We start from the raw sequence: 22763 nt of genomic DNA, 5'->3' as shown, positions 1-22763 counted from the left end.
AAATTAGTTTAAATTTAAATGATACAAGAATATAATGCAATGTGTCTAATAAAATAGTCGCATTTGGCTTCTGATCATAACATGTAACTGGCCGACCTGCCAAGCCAGGGACCCCAGGCTAGAGCCCTGTCAGCCCCATGTAGCCACAGGTACATGTGTTAAAAATGTTACAACTAACTCCAGAATACAAAAGTTATAGGTAAAGTTTAGTTTGTTAAAAAAATCATGTAGTTCTAACTTGTACTAATTAATACTTTTGTCCAAAATAACTCAATTTTTCTGCATTATTATTAAAAAGCATAGTTGGATAAAATATTATAATTTATTATATTTAGGATTCCTCACACCCTAATTTAACCTAGTCAGGTTTACTTTGTTGCAATTTTATTATCAGAAATATGTTAACCGGTTCTATACCTTCAGCGAGTTATTTCACTCTATCAGTGATCGACAGGCTGCACATACAAATTTCGCGAGTTATCTCGCCCGACTTTAAACTCAAATCACCATCACTGTCGATTGATTTGCATAATTTAAAAAAATTAAGCACACAGTGACATCTATCTGTTTGAATAATATTGAAATATTAAGCCACAAATTATCGGTATTACAGTGATAGTGTAGTAAGAGCTTTGCTCTACATTCAACATGTGTCGTTGAAAATCTGCAGCCCGTCGGATACCGCCTGAGGCATAGAAAAGGTTAATTTTGTAGTCACAGCATAATCTAGTGAATACATCTATAGTTTAATCAACATACAATATGTACATATTATTATATTATGGCGTACAATATGCATTTTGGTTTTTTTATTTATTCATCTAACTAAAAAAAAGTAGGTTATTAATTTATTTAAATATATATTATTTTATATTCACAGCCTTTTCTCCCAAGAGCCTTATGTAGGCTGTTGATCGATGAGAGTTTTGATTGAATCAATCATTTACATTTAAACAGTATATAAGTCAACCAATATTGATTATAGTAAATATATAGAAAAACAAATCGAAAAAATACTTGACAATCATATATAATAGATAATTTACTTTCCATGAAATAGTCAAATAACTCAATCAGAATAAAATGGTACAAGATAACTAATTAACATAAGTTCGTTGTCTTGGTAGTGAGTAGTTATATAACACAATTTTCAAAAACGGTTTTATATAAATAACCAAACAATAAAATTACTCTTTAAATACCAAATGTCTTTCTGGGTGAAAAGAACCAAGTGATATTTTGGGCTTTATTAACATTGCTAAAGGGTCTTATAATACACAATAATATTATATTGTGTTTACTTAGACTCTGAGATCAATATTTCTGAATTTTTCAATAATGGAATAGGCCGCTAAGGAGACGATAAAATACAATAATTTTTAGGTTAAAATTCAATGAGTGACATTTTGGAAGAAAATAAAAGTTTCCCATTATCTGCTTGATTGTGGTTAATTATTGCTTAAATTATATCCAAGTACCTACAGTTGAAGAATTTATTGGAAATACGCAATTACATTATTAATGGACGACGCACTCAATACAGTAGCTAGAAAATAAATTCGCATGTATAGGTAGGCGTCATGCAATTTCCATTATGCGATATCACGCATCGGGAATTTATAGCAATATGACATTTATTGTAATGGCGTTAGAGCAGTGTTTCTAATGTCAATGTTCATTTGAGCGAACCCGTTCGAACCGAACCATTCGGCAGACCCAACAAAAAGCATCAGGAATTTATAGCAATATCACCTTTATTGTAATGGCGTTAGAACAGATTATGCCATTCGGCAGACCCGACAATAAAGTGAGTGTCATTTTCTTTTCCACATGATTCGTCCATATTAAATGTCATTGGAAATACGCTTTATACCCCGTTTACACGTGCATGTATTTACTGTTGACAGTAAGTATTATCACGGCAATAACAAGAAAATGTATTATCCTGTAGTTGCAAGCTTGCATGCATGAATCAAAAAAGTTTGGAAGCTACTTAATTTTCATGTGGCAGTAGGGATTTTTTCGATCTGCACCTGTGCAGTAGAACAATAGTGGCGAACCTGTCGGCAAAAAAATGAACTATACTCATTTTGAGGATAACCGATTTTCACTAACTGTCAAATAGTACCATAAAATGACAACACGGCGTCTCGCTTACTCTTGAAAAATTAGATTGGAGAGACAATCAGCACTTTTACGTGTAAACAGTTATTGTCACGATAGTTTAAAATACGCACTATTGCTGCCAGTAAAGCCATGCACGTGTACAAGCGCTATTAGTTTTATTTAAAATATTGATGTAATGTTGGAAATCACAGGTGACATAACATGATTATAAATTTATGAAAAACCAGAAGTACAAGATATAAATAATATGCAATTTCTATTCAAGTTTTTAATTACCTATATTGTTTAGTTCATAATGGATTACTTATATGATGAATTCTCCCAGATTCCACTTAAAAATAAGTCATGTCTAAGGAGAAACTTATATGAAAGTAATACATTCGGAAATCTCAAAATTGAAGTATGTCAGTACAGCTTCCCAATGCTGTTTATGTGATTTAATAAAGATTGCATAGTGACATAAATGTAACAACAATCGATGCATATTGTAAGCAATCTACCCTAGTTTTCCAAATGTCTTCATTTTATTTGGACAGCGCCGTAATCTGTTTTAGTATAATATTATATTTATTTTTGCGAATGAAAAATAACCGAATTCATTTTTTTTTTTTAAATTTTACATGCTCTAGAGGTGGCAAAATGCAGAACAGGCATCGCAAAAAGGAACAATGATAAAAACATATGAAAAAGCAATGCGACTGCTTAATATGCAAGCCAGCTAACTGCACTTTTCACCAAAAAATAAGATTTCTATGGCAGTTTGTTATAAAGCATGTTTTCTATACTCACACAAAATTTCAAACTCCTAAACCTATAAATAAATGCGTTATCGTTCTTCACATAAAACAGCCAACTGCAGGTGCCAAATTTCCAATATTGTAAATGGAACAACTCCGCTCTTTATGTAAATTTTCTTTATATATAAAAGGGAAGCTAACATAGTGTATTAATTCATAGTGCAGCTTATTTGCAAAAAAAATAATTTCAGTGCGTATTTTTGGAATTTTTAAATTCTGCTAGATAGTATATTATTAAGTTTTTTCTATTTCCTAAACAATTTGCCAAAATGGAGTTAGCCGATTTGCAGAATAAGCAGTTGAATGTTGTATATAAATCGTTTCCAAGATATGTCATCAGAGAATTCTGCAGTTCTTTTACCCTATTATCAGAAGAGATGATAATAGTAATTTAAAGAAATGCCCTTATGATCGATAGGCCTCTTGAAACCTTCTGACATTCAGCTGGCAGAATGCAGAAATCGCCGGAGACACGTCATAGGCAGAGCTTTGAGAATGGAATCAGAATCCTAAATAATGAAGAATACAAAAAGACAAATAGGATCTATAAAAATGATTGATTCAATATATTGAGCCCCTCTCGGGAAAACTAATCTTATCTTGAAATATTTTGAGATAATGGCGATTTAACATGGTGTGCCAGTTAAAAAATTGTGTGATACATGTTGCGCATCACCAATCTTAATACTTCTAGTGCTATCTATTGTCACGATTAAATGATTTTTGGCTGGTAAGTAAATAAATGTATGGTGTCATTTGAACAGACTTACCAAAAACTACCGGTAACATGATAATGGTCTTTTTAGACGGTAGGGTTCAATTGTTATCAATTTACAATCGTTTCGGGCATGTCAGTTTGTGTTTAGCCAGACTGTGAGCAATTTTAAATTTACGAGTACACAAGACACAAAAAAATGGCAATTTCACATGAGACACCTCGTGCCTCCTCAATATTCGTCTATCGTTACATTTAAAACTGCAGACATCACATGAAAATAGTTTGTGACTGTTGTGGACTAATTTGTGTTTGACTAGTGCCTGGGCTTGCTTACACGCAAAGTCACATGCATCACACACGAAGGGCTTTTCCTTTTGGTGAATGACGGCATGGCTCTTCAACGCATCCAAACGCCGGAACTTCATCTGGCATCGATTGCACTCAAATGGCATGATATCAAAATGGATCATTCTGTGTCTCCGCAACGACCCGCCCGCTTTACATTTAAATTCACACATGTCGCAGGAAAATGGGAAATCGCTGTTATGTATCATTCTGTGACGTTTTAGGTCTCCTTTGTATCGGCTTCTGAATGTACATTTATCGCATGGGAATTTCCTGTCATCCGAACTGTCTTTGTACAATCTCTTCTTATTTAACGGCAGTATTTCATTAAACTTATTAAATATTATGTCATTGGCTTCTTCATTATTACTGGAATTTGTAAAGATCGTATGATTTCCATTTGAATTCTGGTCCAGAATATTATTCCTTCTCTGACTATTATGTGAAAATTGATTACCGTTTTCCATTTCATTTTGCAATTGGGAAAGTAGTAATTTTTCGCTACTTTGTAGGATTGGAATCTATAAAAAATAAAAGTCAATTATAATTATTTCATTAGACTAAATTTAAGTCCTGCATTGTAGCAGTGTTGCCAACCGTACTATAATTATTGTAAGTATAATACTATAATTGGACACAGTTATGCAGAAAGTAGCCAGTCCACAAAAAATAAAAAAAATGAGATATGATATAGACTTGATGCGAGAAGGTTTTCTCTACATTCTGCTGAAAATAGCCAAGCAGCAAAAAAATTATTCTTGAAATAAAATACTATTTACAATTTTTTATATCATGTTGTTGCTAAAGTGCCATTATCTCAGCTCGACATTATTGTGGACTGGCTACATTCTGCATAACTACGTTCAATTTAGATTTTTATAATTTTATGCCAAAAATTTGCCATAATTCCATAAATGAAGGGCTTATTTATTGCAAGACAATGATATGCCACAGTAACATAGTTTGGTGATATGACCAATTTAATGTTCTTGTACGTTGTTCACATATTCTTGATCAACATCACTATTGCAACAGGAAAAATCTTCTTCTTCGATGGCGCTAAGCTCAAGTCGAGCCCTGGCCTCCTCCACCGCCGTCCTCCAGCCGGTACGGTCCTCCGCACGTCTCTTCCAGTTCCTGATTTTTATCAGCAGGAAAAATCACTATCCTCATTTAAAATGTTCGATATATCACACAAATAGTTATTTTGTTTGGAGCAAGAAGGCGTGGATGACTGACCGGTGTCCATTTTGACTGGTGTGGCATATCATGTTATAACCATTTTTAGAGCAAAATTTGAATTTGCAAGAGGTATAGATCGCGCAACCAGAGTTGGTGCGACACAGATACGAAAGATTGTGTGTTTTGATGAATTTCTGATGAATACAGTATTCTTTTACAGACTGTTCCTTTTTTGAATGCGCTGTGTGAGTATTCGGCCGCCTCAACTCTGGTTGCGCGATCTATACACATAGATCATAATATTGAGACATCTGTGTAATTTTTTTTAAAGTGTCTTTAGTAAAACATGAATGTGTGCCCTGGGAATTGGTTTTATTCAAAATCAACAAATTCATAATTATGTGGCATATCATTGTCTTGCGCCTTCAAATTTTGTATGATTCAATAGACATGACAATTATTAATGTTTCATGTACCTACTATAGTATTTTCCAAAAATACTATAATATTTACACATTTGGACTATAATCAACACAGAGAAAGATGGTCGCACTGCATTGTAAGTTAATCATTATCATTGTTACAAAATTGGGAGTTCTTCATTTACGAGATGCCAGATTGTAACACTTGGTCACTCGACCACCGGCATAATCAATCAATTATGTGTAATAATAAAGGCTTAAATATTTCATTCATTAAAATGTATTCTACGTGTCTCCGTGAAAGCCGTAAATTTTACATCGACAAATTCAACATGTAGTTGAGACAAATTTGTAAGTACGACTGTTAATTTCTAGAATAAGAAAAGACAGGTCATCATAATGAAATATACATTTTTTCCACCAGGTTGACAGATTGTTCAGGCGTAAAATTCAAAGGTAATTGTGCTGCAGATGCCATCATGAGGTTTTATATTTTTTTTTTACGAAAACAATTTATTCCATGTAGACCAGTGGTTCCCAAAGTTGACTGGGCTCCAACCCATCTAACAAAAATTTCCAATCTTGGGACCCATCTCTTAGCTGTCTTAGAGAAAAGAGGGCATAAATATTGGTAATGCTCAGATTCCCTAGTGGCGAGTCGTGGAACTACTTAATGCTGTCTTATTTCGTCTCTGTTCTGGCAGAACACACTAATTGGAGAATACTAGTTTTGAGTAATTTGACTTTGAAGTTGTTAAAATGTTTGAAATAATGGTCTATCATGTGAGTTTATTAAGTAATCGTAAAAAGGATGACTTTAAAATAATGACTGATTATTTATTAAGAAGGTTTCCAGACGGTAAAGTTTGAAATAAGGAACATTTTGGTACTAACTCAATATGTCATTTTTTCGAATTAGTGTTTTCTGCCAGAACAGTGACGATTTGTTCTAATTGAAATAAAAAAAATATTACCTACACCTGCAAGGTTTTTTTACAAATTCATTTCAATGGGAAGGATGTATTTGTTTCTTATTTTTCTTCATTACAGTTTTAGCATCAACTTCAACTTTAGTTACTTTTAATAACAGTGAGTTTGATATATACAATTTATTTCGGTATTTAGTTTTAATGGTTAACCATAGCCGAAAATCCGACCTCACATAGATATGAGGTAGTAAAGAGGAGGAGGACTTTCATAGCTTCATCGAATAGGCAAGGATAATTATCAGCAACTGAGAGCCAGAATTTCGTTAACTGTTCACGATTAAAACTATTTTTCAGTGACGTGACGTATCTTCTGATAAATAAATGAGTTCTTCACTTGCTTTTGTTGACATATTAGTTGGTAAGTCGTCTTGAAATGGGTTACAAATCCAACGCAACGAATCAAACTTTTTCATCTCTTCCCCAAAACATCTGTAGTGCATTGGCAATTCAAATTATTATTATTGTATCACAATATTTTCCGTAACTTAGGTTTATTTAAATTTTTAGGAATTATAAATAGATGAATGAAATATCAAATTTATCACTTCCTATTTTTTTTTAATTCATGTATACAGTGGCAAGGGCCCACTCAATATTCGCTCGCGACCCATAGTTTGGGAAACCATGATGTAGACAATAGGTAAGTAATTAAGTATAATAAATACTTATTTCTGTCGGCGCATAGGCTTTTCGATCCAATAATTGTTAATTTCATATTTTCATGCATCACTATCACAAACTAAGATTATATTAATATTAGGTTGGGGTAGTGATACACCCCTGTTACAGGCGGGCTTCTCCCGGTGTAAAATAATCATTTAGTATCTCAAGTCGAAACGTAACCCTGACCTCTAGAAACGGCTTCATAAAACATCTAATCTGATTCCTTGCTCAACCACGTAAGTATTTTTTAATCATAAGTAAAGGCCTTCGTCCGGTGTGTGAAAATCGCATATTGGGCGGAGGTGTAATTAAGATAAATTTAATTTAATTTAAAAAGTATAAATGATGATGGATGAAAGCGATAATTTTAAGACTAAATATAAGTATTTAAATATAATAAATTTTGCCGCGCATTGTGCGTGAAATCCTCGCGCGCCGGCGCCAGGGTCAGGCTCGTGATTCGCCGAATCAAAGATCACGCGATAAAATTTGGCCAATCACGAGAGTCCTTTTTGCTGGACGGCGTCAGTACGCGAAATTTAAAAAGAAAAAAGTAATTAGTAAGCGTCCCCTTTCCGATAGGATAGGACCTGCGAAACTTATTGTTAAAACAAAATATGTAAACGTTTAAAGAAAATGTAAATTATAAGAAGACCACGTTACGAGCACGAAAGACCGTGTTTTATTTATACTCCAACCGTTTGAAATCTTTTTTTTGTGAATCCGGGGTTCGATGGACGCCTGAGCTAGCCGCTGGAACCCCGGGGATCTCAATGGCGCCTTGGCAACGTGAAGCTCGAAGAATCGCATGGATTCTTCCGAACCCGCGAAATAAAATTTACGCCCGCGAACGCTAAATAAAAGTTTATGATCCAGGAGCCGGAACAACCAAGAAATGGTTAACTAAAAAGTGGACTCCGACGTGACCCTTATCAAAGAAGAAGTGCTGTCTCCAACATCAAACCGGGAGAGCCCTCTGGTGTTCGAAGACAGTCCACATACGGAGCTGACCGCGCCTAGCGTCGTGCTGGAGACCGTAGCACCAGCGCGTCTCCAGTACGACGAATGGCTGCGCAAATCCCACCTATGGAGACCAGACACATCATCGACGGTATCCAGCGAGGAGGGCTCGTAGAGGCCACGGCCCACTCGCGACGAAAAACGGCGAGCAAAATGCCAATTTTCCTAGGGTATCACTAACATGTCGTGTACCCTAGTCGACCACGGGATGTTCGGTGAGGAGAGAAAAAGGAAACGGGAGGCCAGGGAGCCTCAAAAGAGGGCTGAGAAGGCGCGCAAGCTGAGAGGAATCAAAGAAGCTGTGCGGCCGCAGGCTCGACCACGAGGAGATGAAGCAGGACCAGTCGCCAACCCTCGAGTCAAGGGTGAACGCCGAGTTGCTGTTGGAAGTGAAATGTGTAAATTATACGAATAAAACATCCGGAAATTCTTCTAATTACGGATACAAAGTTAATTAAGGACCCACTTTCTGAGCCTTGTAAACTTAAGTTCATTAGTACGAAAAATGTACATTCTAGTTTTAAAAATAACGCTTCGCAAAGTGACGCCAATTCTTTCCGTTCAAATAAAGTAAATATGAATGAATTAGAAAACATTAACATTGAAAATCGCAAACAATTTTATAAACGGGAAAGAGGATATTCTACAGTAGCGCGAAACCTGTTTCAAAGTTACGCCGTGTTAATAATTTGAATCCAAAGAGAAACGAGGAAAATAGTATACGACCGTCACTATTATTTCTTTACAAATTACCAATCGTAAATTTAACACAGCGAAAACGGAACGGGAATAATAAGGCATCACTCGACGAAAGTTGTTACGTTAAATTTTAATAATACGTTAAAATTAGGTATAAGAGGATGAAAGTAGAGATTGTATGCTTGTGATAAAAAAAAAAAAAAAAAATGAGTCAATAAGCCGTAAATTTCTCAACGGGGTTTCAATAATGAAAAAAAAAAAATAATAATAAAAGGTGAGAGGCACCGCAAATCGGCGCGGCGCGCCTTTGGAACAGGATGTCGGGAGCGTAAAACGAAACAACAATTTTTTTAAAATAAAATGGGTTTCACTAAAAATAAAGTTAATTACACAGTTTTAAGTGTACTGATTCAGAAATAAATATAATGAGAGGGTGGAATATTTCAATTTTTAATATCAATGTGATTTATACAGTCAATACAATGTTGCAAAATAATTATGGGTATTAGGGTAAAATATTAAAAGTGATAGTAAGTACCATAAGTACAATGGGAAGATTTTATATAAAATTAGTAGCTATTTAATGTATGGGGTAGGAGTAATTAATAAAGTAAATTCGAATAAATTTAAAGTACAGGAAGTCTAATGAACGAATAAATTACTAAAGAAAGAAAAAGAATAAATACAGATGAAGACAATTTGGAAGCACAAAGGGAGCCACCTCTCGAAGTAAGCGCATCCAAAGGCAGCGTAGCCGAAAATTCATGATACCAAAGCTTGATGGTGTGGAGAGTGCGCACTCTCCTTTCTCGCGCAGGTTCATGGAGAGACTAGGGACGTGACGCCTGAAAGATATCGTGAAACAACAAGAGGTACTTCCGAAGTGTAACCATCTAAAAAGGAAAGGGAAAGGGATACTTATTGTGAAAATCCATCCTAGTACCTGTGAGAAAGCCGTGCCGCCGTCAACGAGCCTGGCCGTTGTACCGCTATACGATGCCTTGCCCGCAGTAATAGGAACAGATGGAGACACAGTATCTGTCCGTGAGGTGATACTCCAGAGACCAGCAGATGAGTGGAAAACTTTCCACAGAAGGATATCCGCTGCTCGAAACGAGCCTGGCTCAATAGTAACGCCACTACCACGCCCTGGTTGCAAAGGCAGACGACGCCAAACGAGGTACGCTCCTATTGCACCAGAAGAAGAAAAACGTAACACGAAATAATAATTCCGAACGAGGGCCAAACGTCTACAAATGTAGCCTCTCGGAATACAAAAAAACTGGACAGCCCAAGAGTCAAAGACTGCAGCTCCACGACCCCTCCGCTGACTAGTATAAAAGAACGAGAAGAATAACAAAAACATTACGAAAACAAAATAAACGCATGACATTACAGGAGAAAAATAAAATAATAATAAATTATGACAAATGATAATAAGAAAGGAAAATAAATCAAACTCTGACTTATTCAGGAGCATTGCTTTGAGCAGGAAAATAGTAATTAAAATAAATATAGAAACAATACGTAAAGTTGTTTTTTTTTTTTTTTTGTTAGAATAGTTAGATTGTAGTTGAATTTTTTTATAAACTGTTATCATGCCATGTACTTAACGGATGAACAAGGAATTGGATGGGTGGCCGATGAGATCAGGGCGTACCTTTCGACTTTAATCCAGATGGGGCGAATTGATACACCCCTGTTACAGGCGGGCTTCTCCCGGTGTAAAATAATCATTTAGTATCTCAAGTCGAAACGTAACCCTGACCTCTAGAAACGGCTTCATAAAACATCTAATCTGATTCCTTGCTCAACCACGTAAGTATTTTTTAATCATAAGTAAAGGCCTTCGTCCGGTGTGTGAAAATCGCATATTGGGCGGAGGTGTAATTAAGATAAATTTAATTTAATTTAAAAAGTATAAATGATGATGGATGAAAGCGATAATTTTAAGACTAAATATAAGTATTTAAATATAATAAATTTTGCCGCGCATTGTGCGTGAAATCCTCGCGCGCCGGCGCCAGGGTCAGGCTCGTGATTCGCCGAATCAAAGATCACGCGATAAAATTTGGCCAATCACGAGAGTCCTTTTTGCTGGACGGCGTCAGTACGCGAAATTTAAAAAGAAAAAAGTAATTAGTAAGCGTCCCCTTTCCGATAGGATAGGACCTGCGAAACTTATTGTTAAAACAAAATATGTAAACGTTTAAAGAAAATGTAAATTATAAGAAGACCACGTTACGAGCACGAAAGACCGTGTTTTATTTATACTCCAACCGTTTGAAATTTTTTTTTTGTGAATCCGGGGTTCGATGGACTCCTGAGCTAGCCGCTGGAACCCCGGGGATCTCAGTAGGATAGGTTAGGTTAGGTTTGGTCTAAAAAGAAAATTATAAAATCTCATGACGGCATCTGCGGCACATTTTTTTTTTCAACCATGTCCGACCCAAATAGGATCATATGGGCCTCCACAGAAAGGAGGTTTGTATTAACAGATTTTGTTTTTACGAGAAATGGATGTCAGCCAGTTGCTCAACCTATTAGGTCCATACTCTGGCTCAAACACAAATTGAAAAACAATATGTGTACTTGCCAGATCCAGGATTCGAACCTGAGACCCACGGCGTGATAGTCCAACGCTTAATATATTCCACCTTTATACGGCCCGTGGGTTTTTCACGTCTCTTGCAATAAATCCTATTCAACTGATGCAGCTAATTACCTCATATTCGAAATCATCATTTTTAGCATCCTGTTCTGTTGTGGCATATTGTTGACCATCGATCGTTTCACTGCAATTGCTGTCTGAAATATTATCGGGATCACAGTCGATACGGTAGTCATTGGAATCTTCCGACGAGTAAATTGTTTCCACAATCGATACAAACTCACTAGGTTCCAATTTCATTCTAAACACGGGCTTTGGCATTTCTGACGCCTCAATTATTTGTATTCCCTTTGATTAAACTCAAGCCATGCGTAATAATAGCAGATCTTTCTGTTCGCTGACAGACGTAGGTTATGTAAACAAGGCGAATTTAAAACATGATTAAGATGGTTCACACTCGATATTACACAAAAAAATGTAGATTTTCTTGTGGAAAAAATGTTGCTTGAGGTCTTTCATTTTCTGATTGCGATATTTTGTTTCATTATTAATTAATTTTCAATGTTTTTTCGATATCAAACAAATCAATACTCGATATCTTCGGTGATCGAATTTGATAACAAACATTCGATGATCAATATTAAAAATGGCGCAAATTTGTTGCTTATTAGTGATAGTAATTTAATAATGACAAATTTGTTTCAAAATCAATGTAAAATTTCTTATATTTATAGAAATATATCAATGTATTTACTACAAATTTGTACGACCACGAAATGTCAAAAGTCAAGATTCCCAGAACTGCCACATTGTTAAAAAAATTATCCTATATTATGTTGCCACCACGTAATATAGTTTTCCTGTACTTATGAATTATTTTTTAATTTTCTGTAGAAAGAGTTTTGACTAGGAGATTCTTCGACATCAGTAAGAATATATAATAATATACTATCTTACTAGTTTTCATAACTGACCTTATTTTAATTTCGCTAATCTTTTTTGCCCGCATAATATCGACTTCAGAATTAGTTCCAGGGGGATGTATGTTTCAAACAGCGATCGTGACCACTTAATAGATTAGTAATGCTCAATCACCTAGATAGCAGTACGGTCACATACAAAGCAGTAAAAACAAAACAATGATTCGGTTTGTGGATTGTATGCGTACAAATACGTACCTATACCGTCGTCAGCGTGACGGGCACACCGATTGCCAGGTAATTAGTAGCACTAGTTGGGCTAAACATCCGCACGCACACCATCGGCCAACCGAATCATTGTTTTGTTTTTATATGATTAGTTCACACAAACATCATACCCCAAGAATACTTGTCACTCAACAGTCTCCTTGCATCTTCTCATAGCTGTCGTACATACACACTATGTGAATGGTATTTAGCGGCCTTTAAAGATACCAGAATCTAGTTGACTTGAAAAACAAGCATGCCAACTTGAAATTCTCGAGAGGCATCCATAGCGTGAAGCCAAACCTTCGTTTTGCGGAATGCTAAGTTAATAAAAATATTATTTAAATAGTAACGTATAATAAAATCTGATCACGGTTGATTTCATCACATAAAACCTTCTTTCGACCATGTCCGATCCTAATAGGATCATATGGGCCTCCACAGAATAGAGGTTTGTATTGACAGATTTTGTTTTTTGCGAGAAATGGATGTCAGCCACTTGCTCAACCTATTAGGTCCATACCCTGACACACAAATTGAAAAACAATACATATGTGTACTTGCCAGACCCAGGATTCGAACCTGGGACCCACGGCGTTTTAGTCGAACAAAGAACAAAAACACGATGCACAAATACTTGCAGGGGTAGGCATTTGGATGAAAATTTGCGGCCCCCAGAAAATTTCTGCAGACCACCGGTTGAGAAACACTGCCTGAACCACCAGTTTCCAGCTGATTATTCTGTATGCGGCAAACAATATAATATTTGAAAAACTGCAGAATGCATCTTTGACATTACTTTGTCGAGAGCCATTTCTTTATTTCGTATCTGTGGTTCGTCCTCCGTTCTGTTTAAAAAATGCACAACATTTAGTGAAAACACCACATTTTTAAGGCATCAATTAATTGCTTCCGCCTAAGACTAAAATAGATATTAAAGAAAAGTAATGTCCAACCGCGATTCGAACTTAGGCTATAAAACTGTACTACCACGGTACCTAGTCAGTCATTTAGACCGAGAGAATATTTGGTATTGGGTCAGGTGTGTAACATACAAATGTAACAAAAATTATCTCTGCTTGTACGGGAGGCCCTGTTAGGCTAAAATAGTTACAGCCTCGGGTCACGTGATAGTATGACACTGGTCTTGATATTGTGTGTTTTCCACAATACATGTGTAATCCTATGTATGTGTTGTATGCGTGAAATGCACAAAATTAATTGAAGCCTTTGTTTAATTGTGTTGGTGTAACATGTTGGTTTAGTTAAGCAAACCGGCAGTAAATTGATAACACATATTATCTACATCGTTGGAAAATTATATCATTTTTCTAGAATATAAAATACTTAATGAAGAATAGGTAATGAAAAATATTTTTTTTATGAAGGTAGGTTTTAACCATTTTTATGCCTCTCGATATTACTATGGCAGTATCTGGCAAGCCGCAGATTTTTAACGACACACGCTGAATGTAGAGCGAAGCTCTTATTAAATGTAATATCGATAATTTGTGGCTTTGTATTTCATAACTATTCAAACAGATGTCACTGTGTTTAATTATTTAGATTATGCAAATTAATCGACAGTGGCTAGTAATTTGAGTTTAAGGTAGGACGAGATAACTTGCGAAATTTGTATGCGCAGTCTGCCGAACACGGCCGAATAGAGCGAGAAAACTCACTGGAGGCATATAAAAGGCATAGACCACCTAGTATGGCATCTTCAATACTATAATATTCTCATTTTCACTATGTTTTCGTAAATAAAAATGACAAAAGGTATAATTTTATATTTGTGTAAATATATTTTATTATGATGAGAAAAACAGTTATTGTCAAAATATTAGGAAGGTTAATAATCACATAATTTGAAAACACCTACTAATCCTTTTATACCTAAAAAGTCATTGAAAAGATATGAAAACACTATCTGCAATTTATAGTCTTAGTCAATGAAAACAAATATGTAAGACTGACAAAGTTTGGTGTTTACTATTTATGTCGGATCTTAGCCTACTTTCGCTCTTCGCCGCAGATGGATAAAATAATTAATTGATAATATCACAAATTTGGTTACATAAGTTTATTTCTTTTGTAGATTTTTTTTTATAAATATACATTATACACACTGACGAATAATTAACCTAATTATAGATTAAATTAATCAATAACTTACATTCATAAAAAGAAGGATCACAAATTATTACTCATACACTAATATTTGGCATTTTATATCATTTTTGTTTTTTCACTGCGTGATTTACACGTAATGAAAAAATTACTCATCGCTAGCTGATGGTATTTCTTTGTGCATTTTCTTATGTAATTTCAAATAATTCCCACGCTTGAATTTCAAATCGCAAACGTCACAAGCAAAAATCTTCTCATCATCGTGAACCGTATCCTTGTGCTTTATCAGGTGGCTGTATTTAGTGCATGAATAATCACATAACTCGCACAGATATGGCTTCCCGTCATTGTGCAGCATTTTGTGATTCCTCATGTTGCTTTGGTTCTTGCATTTGAACCCGCAAACGTCGCAACTCATCGGCTTATCGTCGAAATGAACCTTTTTGTGATTGGCCAAATCGCATGGCTGCTTGCATCTATACTCGCACATGTCGCACGCAAACGGCTTAACGTCGCTGTGGAACAATCGGTGTTTACGCAAATCACACACGCGTTTACATCGATACTCACACAAATCACAACTCAGCGGTTTGTGATCCGTGTGAATTAACTTATGCTCCTTCAGATGTCCCGATCTTTTGCAGCTATAATCACAGATGTTGCAAACAAACGGCTTGTAATCGCTATGTGTCATTTTATGTTTTTTTAAGTTGCTCAAATGTTTGGATGTAAACCCGCAAACGTCACACGTATAGGGCCGTTCGTTACTGTGCATCATTTTGTGATTGTGCAAATCGCACCGCCTCTTGCATCTGTAATCACATTCACTACAGAAGAACGGCCTGTCTTCGCTGTGAAACATTTTGTGTTTCCTGAGATCACAGCTCTGCTTGCAACGATAATCGCACATGTCACATGAGAACGGTTTTTCGAAGGTGTGTGTGAATTTGTGCTTCCTGAGATTGCTCATGTGTTTGCATCGAAAATCGCATATGTCACATACAAACGGCTTATCATCACAGTGGACTTTTTTATGTCTATCCAGATAGCGTAGAGTTCGGCACCTGAATTCACAGATATCACAACCGTACGGTTTCACCCCATTGTGTATCATCATGTGTTCCTTGTGAACTCCGATTCGAGTACATTCATAACCGCAAATCTTGCAAATAAATCGCTTGACTCCATCTTTATTTAACCTCTTTATTGGAACTTTACCATCACTGTTTGTATTTTTCTTTAAGTTTAATTTTAAACTCGTTTGTTCGATTGGTATTTCGAAAGACCACGAATCTGTTGGATGTTTTTCCGATTCGTCTGATGACACATCGTCTTTACTTGAGGAGTTTTCTGTTTGTTGTAGAGAAGTCGGTGCGTCAACATTTTCTTCATCATAGCATAGCCATTCAGAGCCTTCCGGTAGGCCAAGGTCCTCAAAGTTTTCTTGAATATCAATCTAAAACAAAAGATAGGTACATTAAAATTATCATGAATAAGTTCTAATAAAACTTCCAACTAAACATTAAATTTAGAGGTTGTAATTGAGAAATAATGAGAAAAGACCAATCTCGAATCTCGAGTAATGAAATTTCAAGAATTTAAATTTCTCGACAAATTGTCGCTAGGCTAAGTTGCCGATCACAACCGGAATAAAAAAAACTGAATGAAATATCACAAAGAAATTTGATCTCTCGATAAAAATTGAGGTTCCGAGTTTGATTATGAATGAAATTTCTTATATCTGTCAATATTTTTATTTGTCGGAAGAAATAAAAAAACCAGGTCTCAACTTTCAATATGAACGAAATTTCAAATTTGTTGGTAAGCAATTATTTGGCAGAAAGATCCAAAAAGTAAAACAAAATTGGGACGAAGAGGTAATTTCGTAATAATGACGATTTTTCGAGAATACTAGTGAAAACAAAAAACTGATCTCGATCCTCGAGAAAACAAATCTCGGTGTTTTGTAAAAAGGGCTAATTAACCAATGCTATTTGACAGGAGGATTTATAACTTTTGACATTTATTTATAAATTAACTGTGGATGATTATAAATGTCTAACAAGTTTATAATAAAGCTTAGAGAGAATACTGTCTTTAGAATATAATATTTTAAAAGACCTAATTATGTCACATTCGCTTTTTATTCGTAACACTAAATGGATATTCGCCCTTACGATTATCATTTTTAAGCACCCTGTAGAGATACAAATTCGCCGTTTTTATACAACAAAGCTAGTGAGGTACATATTGTTTTTTCCTTAAAATTTCGAGAAGTCTCACATTTTGAAAAATCACAACTCTATAATAGAAAATGACATTCAGCCAGTGGCGCACTCAGGGGGGGGGCAAGGGGCCCTGGCCTAAACGCGAAATACGAGGCTACTATGGTGATAAACGAGAAATTAGGCTGTGTTGTGTTGAGTAGGTTTGTGTATAAGTTAAATGCTTCTATAATACTTATATAATTTTATAATAATATAAATAATACTTTTTTTTGTCCATTTTCAATTAATATTTTGGAACCTCAATATTAAAAAACCAAAAATTGACGATAAACATTCGGCGAAAAGAACGACTACACCCACTACAGTCGGTGGTGGTGTAAATCAAAAGAACATTTTTTCAGTGGAATTCGGTAAAAATATTGTAGCTCTCTAGACCAAGCGGGTAGCACAGCCGATATTATTTGAGTAATGTTTTAGCATACTAGGCGCACACGTCCAGCATGGTCGCTGTTAGTCTCTTCTAAAGATCTTAGAAACTGTACAAATATGCAGTCGTGTATTGTGAAAATATGTAAAAATAATTATATGAAGAAGAAAAAGAGCCTATGGGACTAATTTACTTTCTCCTCCTTGGGCCCCCCCCAATATTAAATCCTGAGTGCGCCACTGCATTCAGCTATAATATTTATACTTAAGAAAACAGGAGTAATAGAATGGTCCTAACAGAACGCCAACGGATCATGGAAATATGACATCACATTCTAAGGTGGGGAAGAGAGACTAATATAGTGTGATGATTTGTGACTGAGGGATTGTGGACAAAACCAACCAAATATAAAATCAATAATTTTGTCTGAGAATAAATTATTCTGTGTGAACATCATACCTACTGAAAATGATCATTATCGACAAATTTGTTTTTTAGCAAATGGAATGGGGGAGGGATGGTCTCAAATAGAGTGATGTCAAAATGATTTTATATGATTGTTCATTTAAATATTCATTGACGCGGTCTGTCCTTTCACAAGCAGTTGTAGATGTTGTAAGATCAATTTGTATTGTAATGTGGAAAATGGTGTTGCTTTCTTTTAACTTGTGAAAATTTTCAGTACACTTTTGTATATTGCTCTTCAAGAGACGATTTTTTGCAATGGCTTTGGGAATACATCATAATGTAACATTTACATTTTGAGACAGTACTGCTTATTATACAAGCGGACTTAATGATAATGACTCACGCTAATCGCCATGAGCAATCGCCGAGCGAGCGAGCAACCTTAAATTGCAACTGTACACACCGATTTGATTGTCTTATTTACTGATTGTACCGATCATTGTTTTTTTTAATTTGAATAAATTGATTCATAACACAATAATAAAAATTCATGATATTAGGTATATTCGTATCCATTTCATCATTATCATGATTAGCCTACTGCTAGAAAACCTCTATAAGCTAATATTCCTCTCGGGTCTATGAATTGCATTACTATATTGAATAATCGGTGTTTGTCGGCTAGCTAACACAATAATGTTATATTGGAAAATGAGAAAATGAGAAAAAAGTCAGCATAGTGGCTACAGTAAACAGTCTTTCATCATACTCTCTTACTTCAGATGTCACTGCAAAACATTGGTGTATTTGGACACGTAACAAGATGCTGATAGTCTTTATAATAAAAGCCATCTGATTTTATTCATTATTTTAACAGATAATAATAATACGAAACAATAATAATATGAAAGCAAACGTCAATATGACAAAATTATCAGGGACCACACCATGCGACTGGAAGCTGAACCTAGCGCCTTCGAGGCAATCTTTTACACATTTGAGTTGAATAGGACTATAAAGGAAATGTTTCTATGTCAGTTACGGCTCAATTAAAAGATTCCAAATTACATTTCTTGATCAGGCTAGACCGGTCCAGAGATGGAGTTGTCGAATGTGCCAGTGAAATTTGGGCATAAGGCAAGATTTATGAGTGGAAATTGCCGTTAATTACAAGGAAATGATATTACCTCATATGCCTCCGAATCTTCTTGTTTTACATAGCATTCACCATGACTTGGTTCACCAGAAGCATTCAACTGACTAACTTCACTCATTGGGTTTGTCTGTAAAGAAAATAGTATATGTTTATAAAATAATTACGTAATAATTACGATTACAATATATAAGTAAAGCTCATGAAACTTTGCTTATGCAAGCAAGATTTATAACGAAACTGATATACATGACTTTTGACAGAGGCCATCTTTAGTCAGGTCACGGTACGAACTTGCGAGTTCAAATTGTTATGTTAATTGATATGCCTGTGCTCAGTAAATGAAGATATTTAATTGCACATTTCGTCTATACTAACATGTTACTATTTTTTTCAATATGATAATAATAACTATTTCGTACAAATTGAAATAATTAGCACTATAGATTTCAGAATATCATGCTGCGGCCTGACTGTGGCCCCCACGGTTACATGTAAATTGTACGTATTACATTTCACCATGAGTTTTCTTATCGGAAAGAGATGACCGTATACTATACCGTGCTATAACATAACCTAACATATTGCCTATTTTCAAAATTTGTTTGTCGCTGGCTTCCTGTAAATCGACAAGAACCGTGTTTTATTTGGACATGAATTTTTATCTCAGTACTATACGACCTAGAGGTTGGACGGTCTTTAAGGCTATACTTCAGTTGAGGCATGGTCTAAAAAGATCGTGGCTAGGCGATGCGCGAATTTTGCAAATGACGCGTGCCGAACGAAATATAATTTGTCATAAAAATCCAACATGCGTCCATTTATGTTATTTTTATTGTTATATTACTAATAATAATAGTATATTCATTGATATATTTTCTTTTTCAAGTACATACATAAGTTTTTTAGTCATCTTTACACGATTTAAGAATATTTTCATCCGACGCCATGACAAAACAAATCGACGTGCGCACACTTCAACTATCAGTCTCCGATTGGCGAGTCTAGGCGACGAGTTAGAAATTTTGTCGCACCTCCTGTTGAAAATTATTTGCCGTTTCACTGAAGCACGCTCTTAATATACGACCATATATTTCCGATACAATATTTCACGGTGAAGTGTGATACGGCAAACTGCATACATACAAATTTCCAGACACGGGCCCCCTAACCTTTCGCTACAGTTAAAGGCAGTGTGATGTTCTAGAATAGTGTCTCCCAAATCGTGAGGTAAAATTAAGGGTTTCAAATTAAAAGGTTGCTATCATGCGGTATGCGGCGGTAGATTTAGTTACATATTGTGTTTTGTGAATGCCAACAAGATCACATTGACATATTTGACGTGTTGCAGTCGAGACGGGTTTAGATGTGAGAGCCGGCTTATGATTGAACATGGTAAAAAACATTATGAGTGTAGTATATAATGATTATAATTCTTTATATATTTCAGTAAGTAAGTACAGGACTCTCTCAGTAATCCACCACCTCAAAAACCAGACAAGTGTCCAATTACTGAAAGCGGCGGATTATAGTGCATACATATAAAATATGGTAAAAATTTAAACAGGTAGGTACCTACCTATTTCGTAAAAGTAGTTTTTTTTGAGAAATGTATTCTAGCAAATGACGGTTTTATTTATAACCAAAATCATGTATTTACTAAATTATACATACAGTATAACCCCTATTTTACGTTTTTTAAGGGACTGAAAAAAAAAAACCTAATTGGAGGGAAAATGTAAAAGAGGGGTATTGAAAAAAAGAACATTTAAATTTTATGTTTGTAAAAAAATAACGTTTTATTAAAAAACAACATTCAATTAGAATTTTTATTGAAAAATCATTCGAATGTCACGACCCAACCATTGTCAAGCGCGCGTAACTCGCGGGAAAGAAAAACGTAAATGTTTAAAAATACACGCAATTGCCGGGAAAACGTGAATTCCGGGCACGTAAAAACGAGGTTATTCTGTATTTATAAACTAAGTTTATTGACCAAATATTAAACAGTAAATCACTTGACACAACCAGTTGTTCAGTGAGGCTGATATTCTTGAATGGTTTATGATTCCTGGCTTTCCCTATGACCAAAAGCTTCAGTTTGTGTGTCCCGGTTGCATTGGAGCACGGCGTAATTGTGATGCGGTCCTTGGGCACTTTTCTCCATGGTACATTACTTTCTTCGCGATAAACATATGTTTTACGTTGGAGAAGTTTCCAAAATAAACCCGGCTCATCTACATTGTATACTTGTACGCGGCGAACTACTGAATTTGATGATCGAATACTGGCGAATTATAGAGATTGATTTTTTGCTTTCAACTAGTAAAAATAACGGCGGATTATAGTAGTTGTCGGATAATCGAGCGGCGGATTAGGTACTGGGAGTGTACTGTATGTTATAATAATTAATTTAATTTAAGCCCTTTTTTACAAAAATATAGATAGACATTCTGTGATGGGCTAGCTACCATGTTATGTGAATTTTTAATATGATGTTTGAATAAGTTTGGTTAGTAAGTATACAGTACTTACCTACTCCATGAAATAAAAAAATATTGGAAATGGCCCGAAATAACAAAATTCTAAATGTAGAAATCAATGAATATATGAAGGTATAAAAATACTTGTAACAGAGGTAGGATACTTACATCAATATCTTGGCCATCTTCATCTGGAGTTTCTTGTTTAATTATTACAATCTCTTTGGAGAGTGATTGACTGCGATTGGAGGATTCGGGTTCCATTTTACAGATTTGATAATGTTCATTTATATTGAGAATAAGTGTTTTATCTCACAATCTATTAACACTTGGTTCTTATTCAGTTCATTTACTTATAATTAATATTAATAGTTAGCATATAAAAAATAATCCATATCTATCTATCATATAGGTAGTGATAATTAATGGTGTCCGATAAAAAAAGAGATGTTGATAATCTATTTTTTGGTTAATATTTGACTAGATTTTTCCTATATATTTTATTACGCAGAACACGATAAAAAGATTTTAAGGAAATTGTGTATGAATCTCCACTGTCTCCACCCCTATTCCCCAACAAAATTCAAACGTCAAAACACAATGTTATTTAGTGTTGCAAGACAAATTATTTTTTAATCAATAATATCGTCAATGTTGCTTGACTCACTTTTTATTTTCCTTAAATGTTGGTAAAGAAAACGTTAAACTTGTGTTGTTTTCATTGCTCTATTATTTTATGCAAGTCTACATATAAATAACACAATATTGTTGGATTATCGGAAGACATAACGATAATCGAAACTTTTGACTTTTGACAGCTCGACTTTTTTATTCGTTCGTTGATCAGTACCAGAGCATAGACAAATCGTACGATTTAATTGTCCTCGGACTTTTGGCTCGCCAATGGAACGCTGGCATTAATGTCAAATCGAATTTACGTAGTGATCGACGGACGAAGTCTGGCAACTCGGAGAGTACAATATCAAACATGTTTGAAATCCAACGAGCCTGGTCTGCGGATTAAAAAGTTGAAGTCGAAGACTTGCGTGCCAATGGAGCGCCGTCATTAAACATATCAAAAGCAGGCATGTATGTGGTACAAAGCCATTGATAATAAAATTATTATTATCCATACATAGTCCATAGCTAATATAATTATTATTATGCCGCCGCA

At 35.1% G+C, this 22763-nt stretch overlaps 2 protein-coding genes and 1 long non-coding RNA gene across 3 annotated transcripts in view; 1 reads left to right on the top strand and 2 right to left on the bottom strand.

The window, feature by feature from the left end:
* Window positions 1-9150, top strand: part of LOC147065109 (uncharacterized) — a 459822-nt gene extending 450672 nt beyond the window's left edge. Inside the window, exon 2 of the long non-coding RNA XR_015071781.1 lies at window positions 7826-9150. This is a non-coding gene — a long non-coding RNA (uncharacterized LOC147065109). The remainder of the gene's footprint in view (window positions 1-7825) is intronic.
* LOC147065108 (uncharacterized) lies at window positions 2745-12016 on the bottom strand. Its single transcript, XM_085956774.1, has 2 exons — window positions 11688-12016; window positions 2745-4508 (listed from the first exon to the last, which is right to left on the bottom strand). Exons 1-2 carry the CDS (start codon window positions 11892-11894, stop codon window positions 3756-3758), a joined length of 960 nt encoding a protein of 319 aa, XP_085812900.1. The 5' UTR covers window positions 11895-12016; the 3' UTR covers window positions 2745-3755.
* A 2539-nt stretch (window positions 12017-14555) lies between these two features.
* LOC147065107 (uncharacterized) lies at window positions 14556-22181 on the bottom strand. The gene is made up of 3 exons (XM_085956649.1): window positions 21758-22181; window positions 19141-19236; window positions 14556-16346 (listed from the first exon to the last, which is right to left on the bottom strand). The coding sequence occupies exons 1-3, from the start codon at window positions 21851-21853 to the stop codon at window positions 15039-15041; spliced, it is 1500 nt and encodes a 499-aa protein (XP_085812775.1). The 5' UTR covers window positions 21854-22181; the 3' UTR covers window positions 14556-15038.
* Window positions 22182-22763: the final 582 nt, after the last annotated feature.

The sequence above is a fragment of the Rhyacophila brunnea genome, unplaced genomic scaffold (genome assembly GCF_057557595.1).
Source record: "Rhyacophila brunnea isolate RB1 unplaced genomic scaffold, BYU_Rbru_1.0 scaffold_6, whole genome shotgun sequence".
Lineage (NCBI taxonomy): Eukaryota > Metazoa > Arthropoda > Insecta > Trichoptera > Rhyacophilidae > Rhyacophila > Rhyacophila brunnea.
The sequence above is the reverse complement of the archived record's forward strand: the minus strand, read 5'-3'. Positions and strand labels throughout refer to the sequence as shown.

Excerpts from the sequence above, each read along its gene's own strand:
- LOC147065108 (XM_085956774.1), bottom strand. The coding sequence starts at position 11,894 with ATGCCAAAGCCCGTGTTTAGAATGAAATTGGAACCTAGTGAGTTTGTA. Across the intron at positions 4,509-11,687 it reads ATGATGATTTCGAATATGAG|ATTCCAATCCTACAAAGTAG; the intron begins GTAATTAGCTGC and ends TATTTTTTATAG.
- LOC147065107 (XM_085956649.1), bottom strand. The coding sequence starts at position 21,853 with ATGGAACCCGAATCCTCCAATCGCAGTCAATCACTCTCCAAAGAGATT. Across the intron at positions 19,237-21,757 it reads AAGATGGCCAAGATATTGAT|ACAAACCCAATGAGTGAAGT; the intron begins GTAAGTATCCTA and ends TTTTCTTTACAG. Across the intron at positions 16,347-19,140 it reads AAGATTCGGAGGCATATGAG|ATTGATATTCAAGAAAACTT; the intron begins GTAATATCATTT and ends CTTTTGTTTTAG.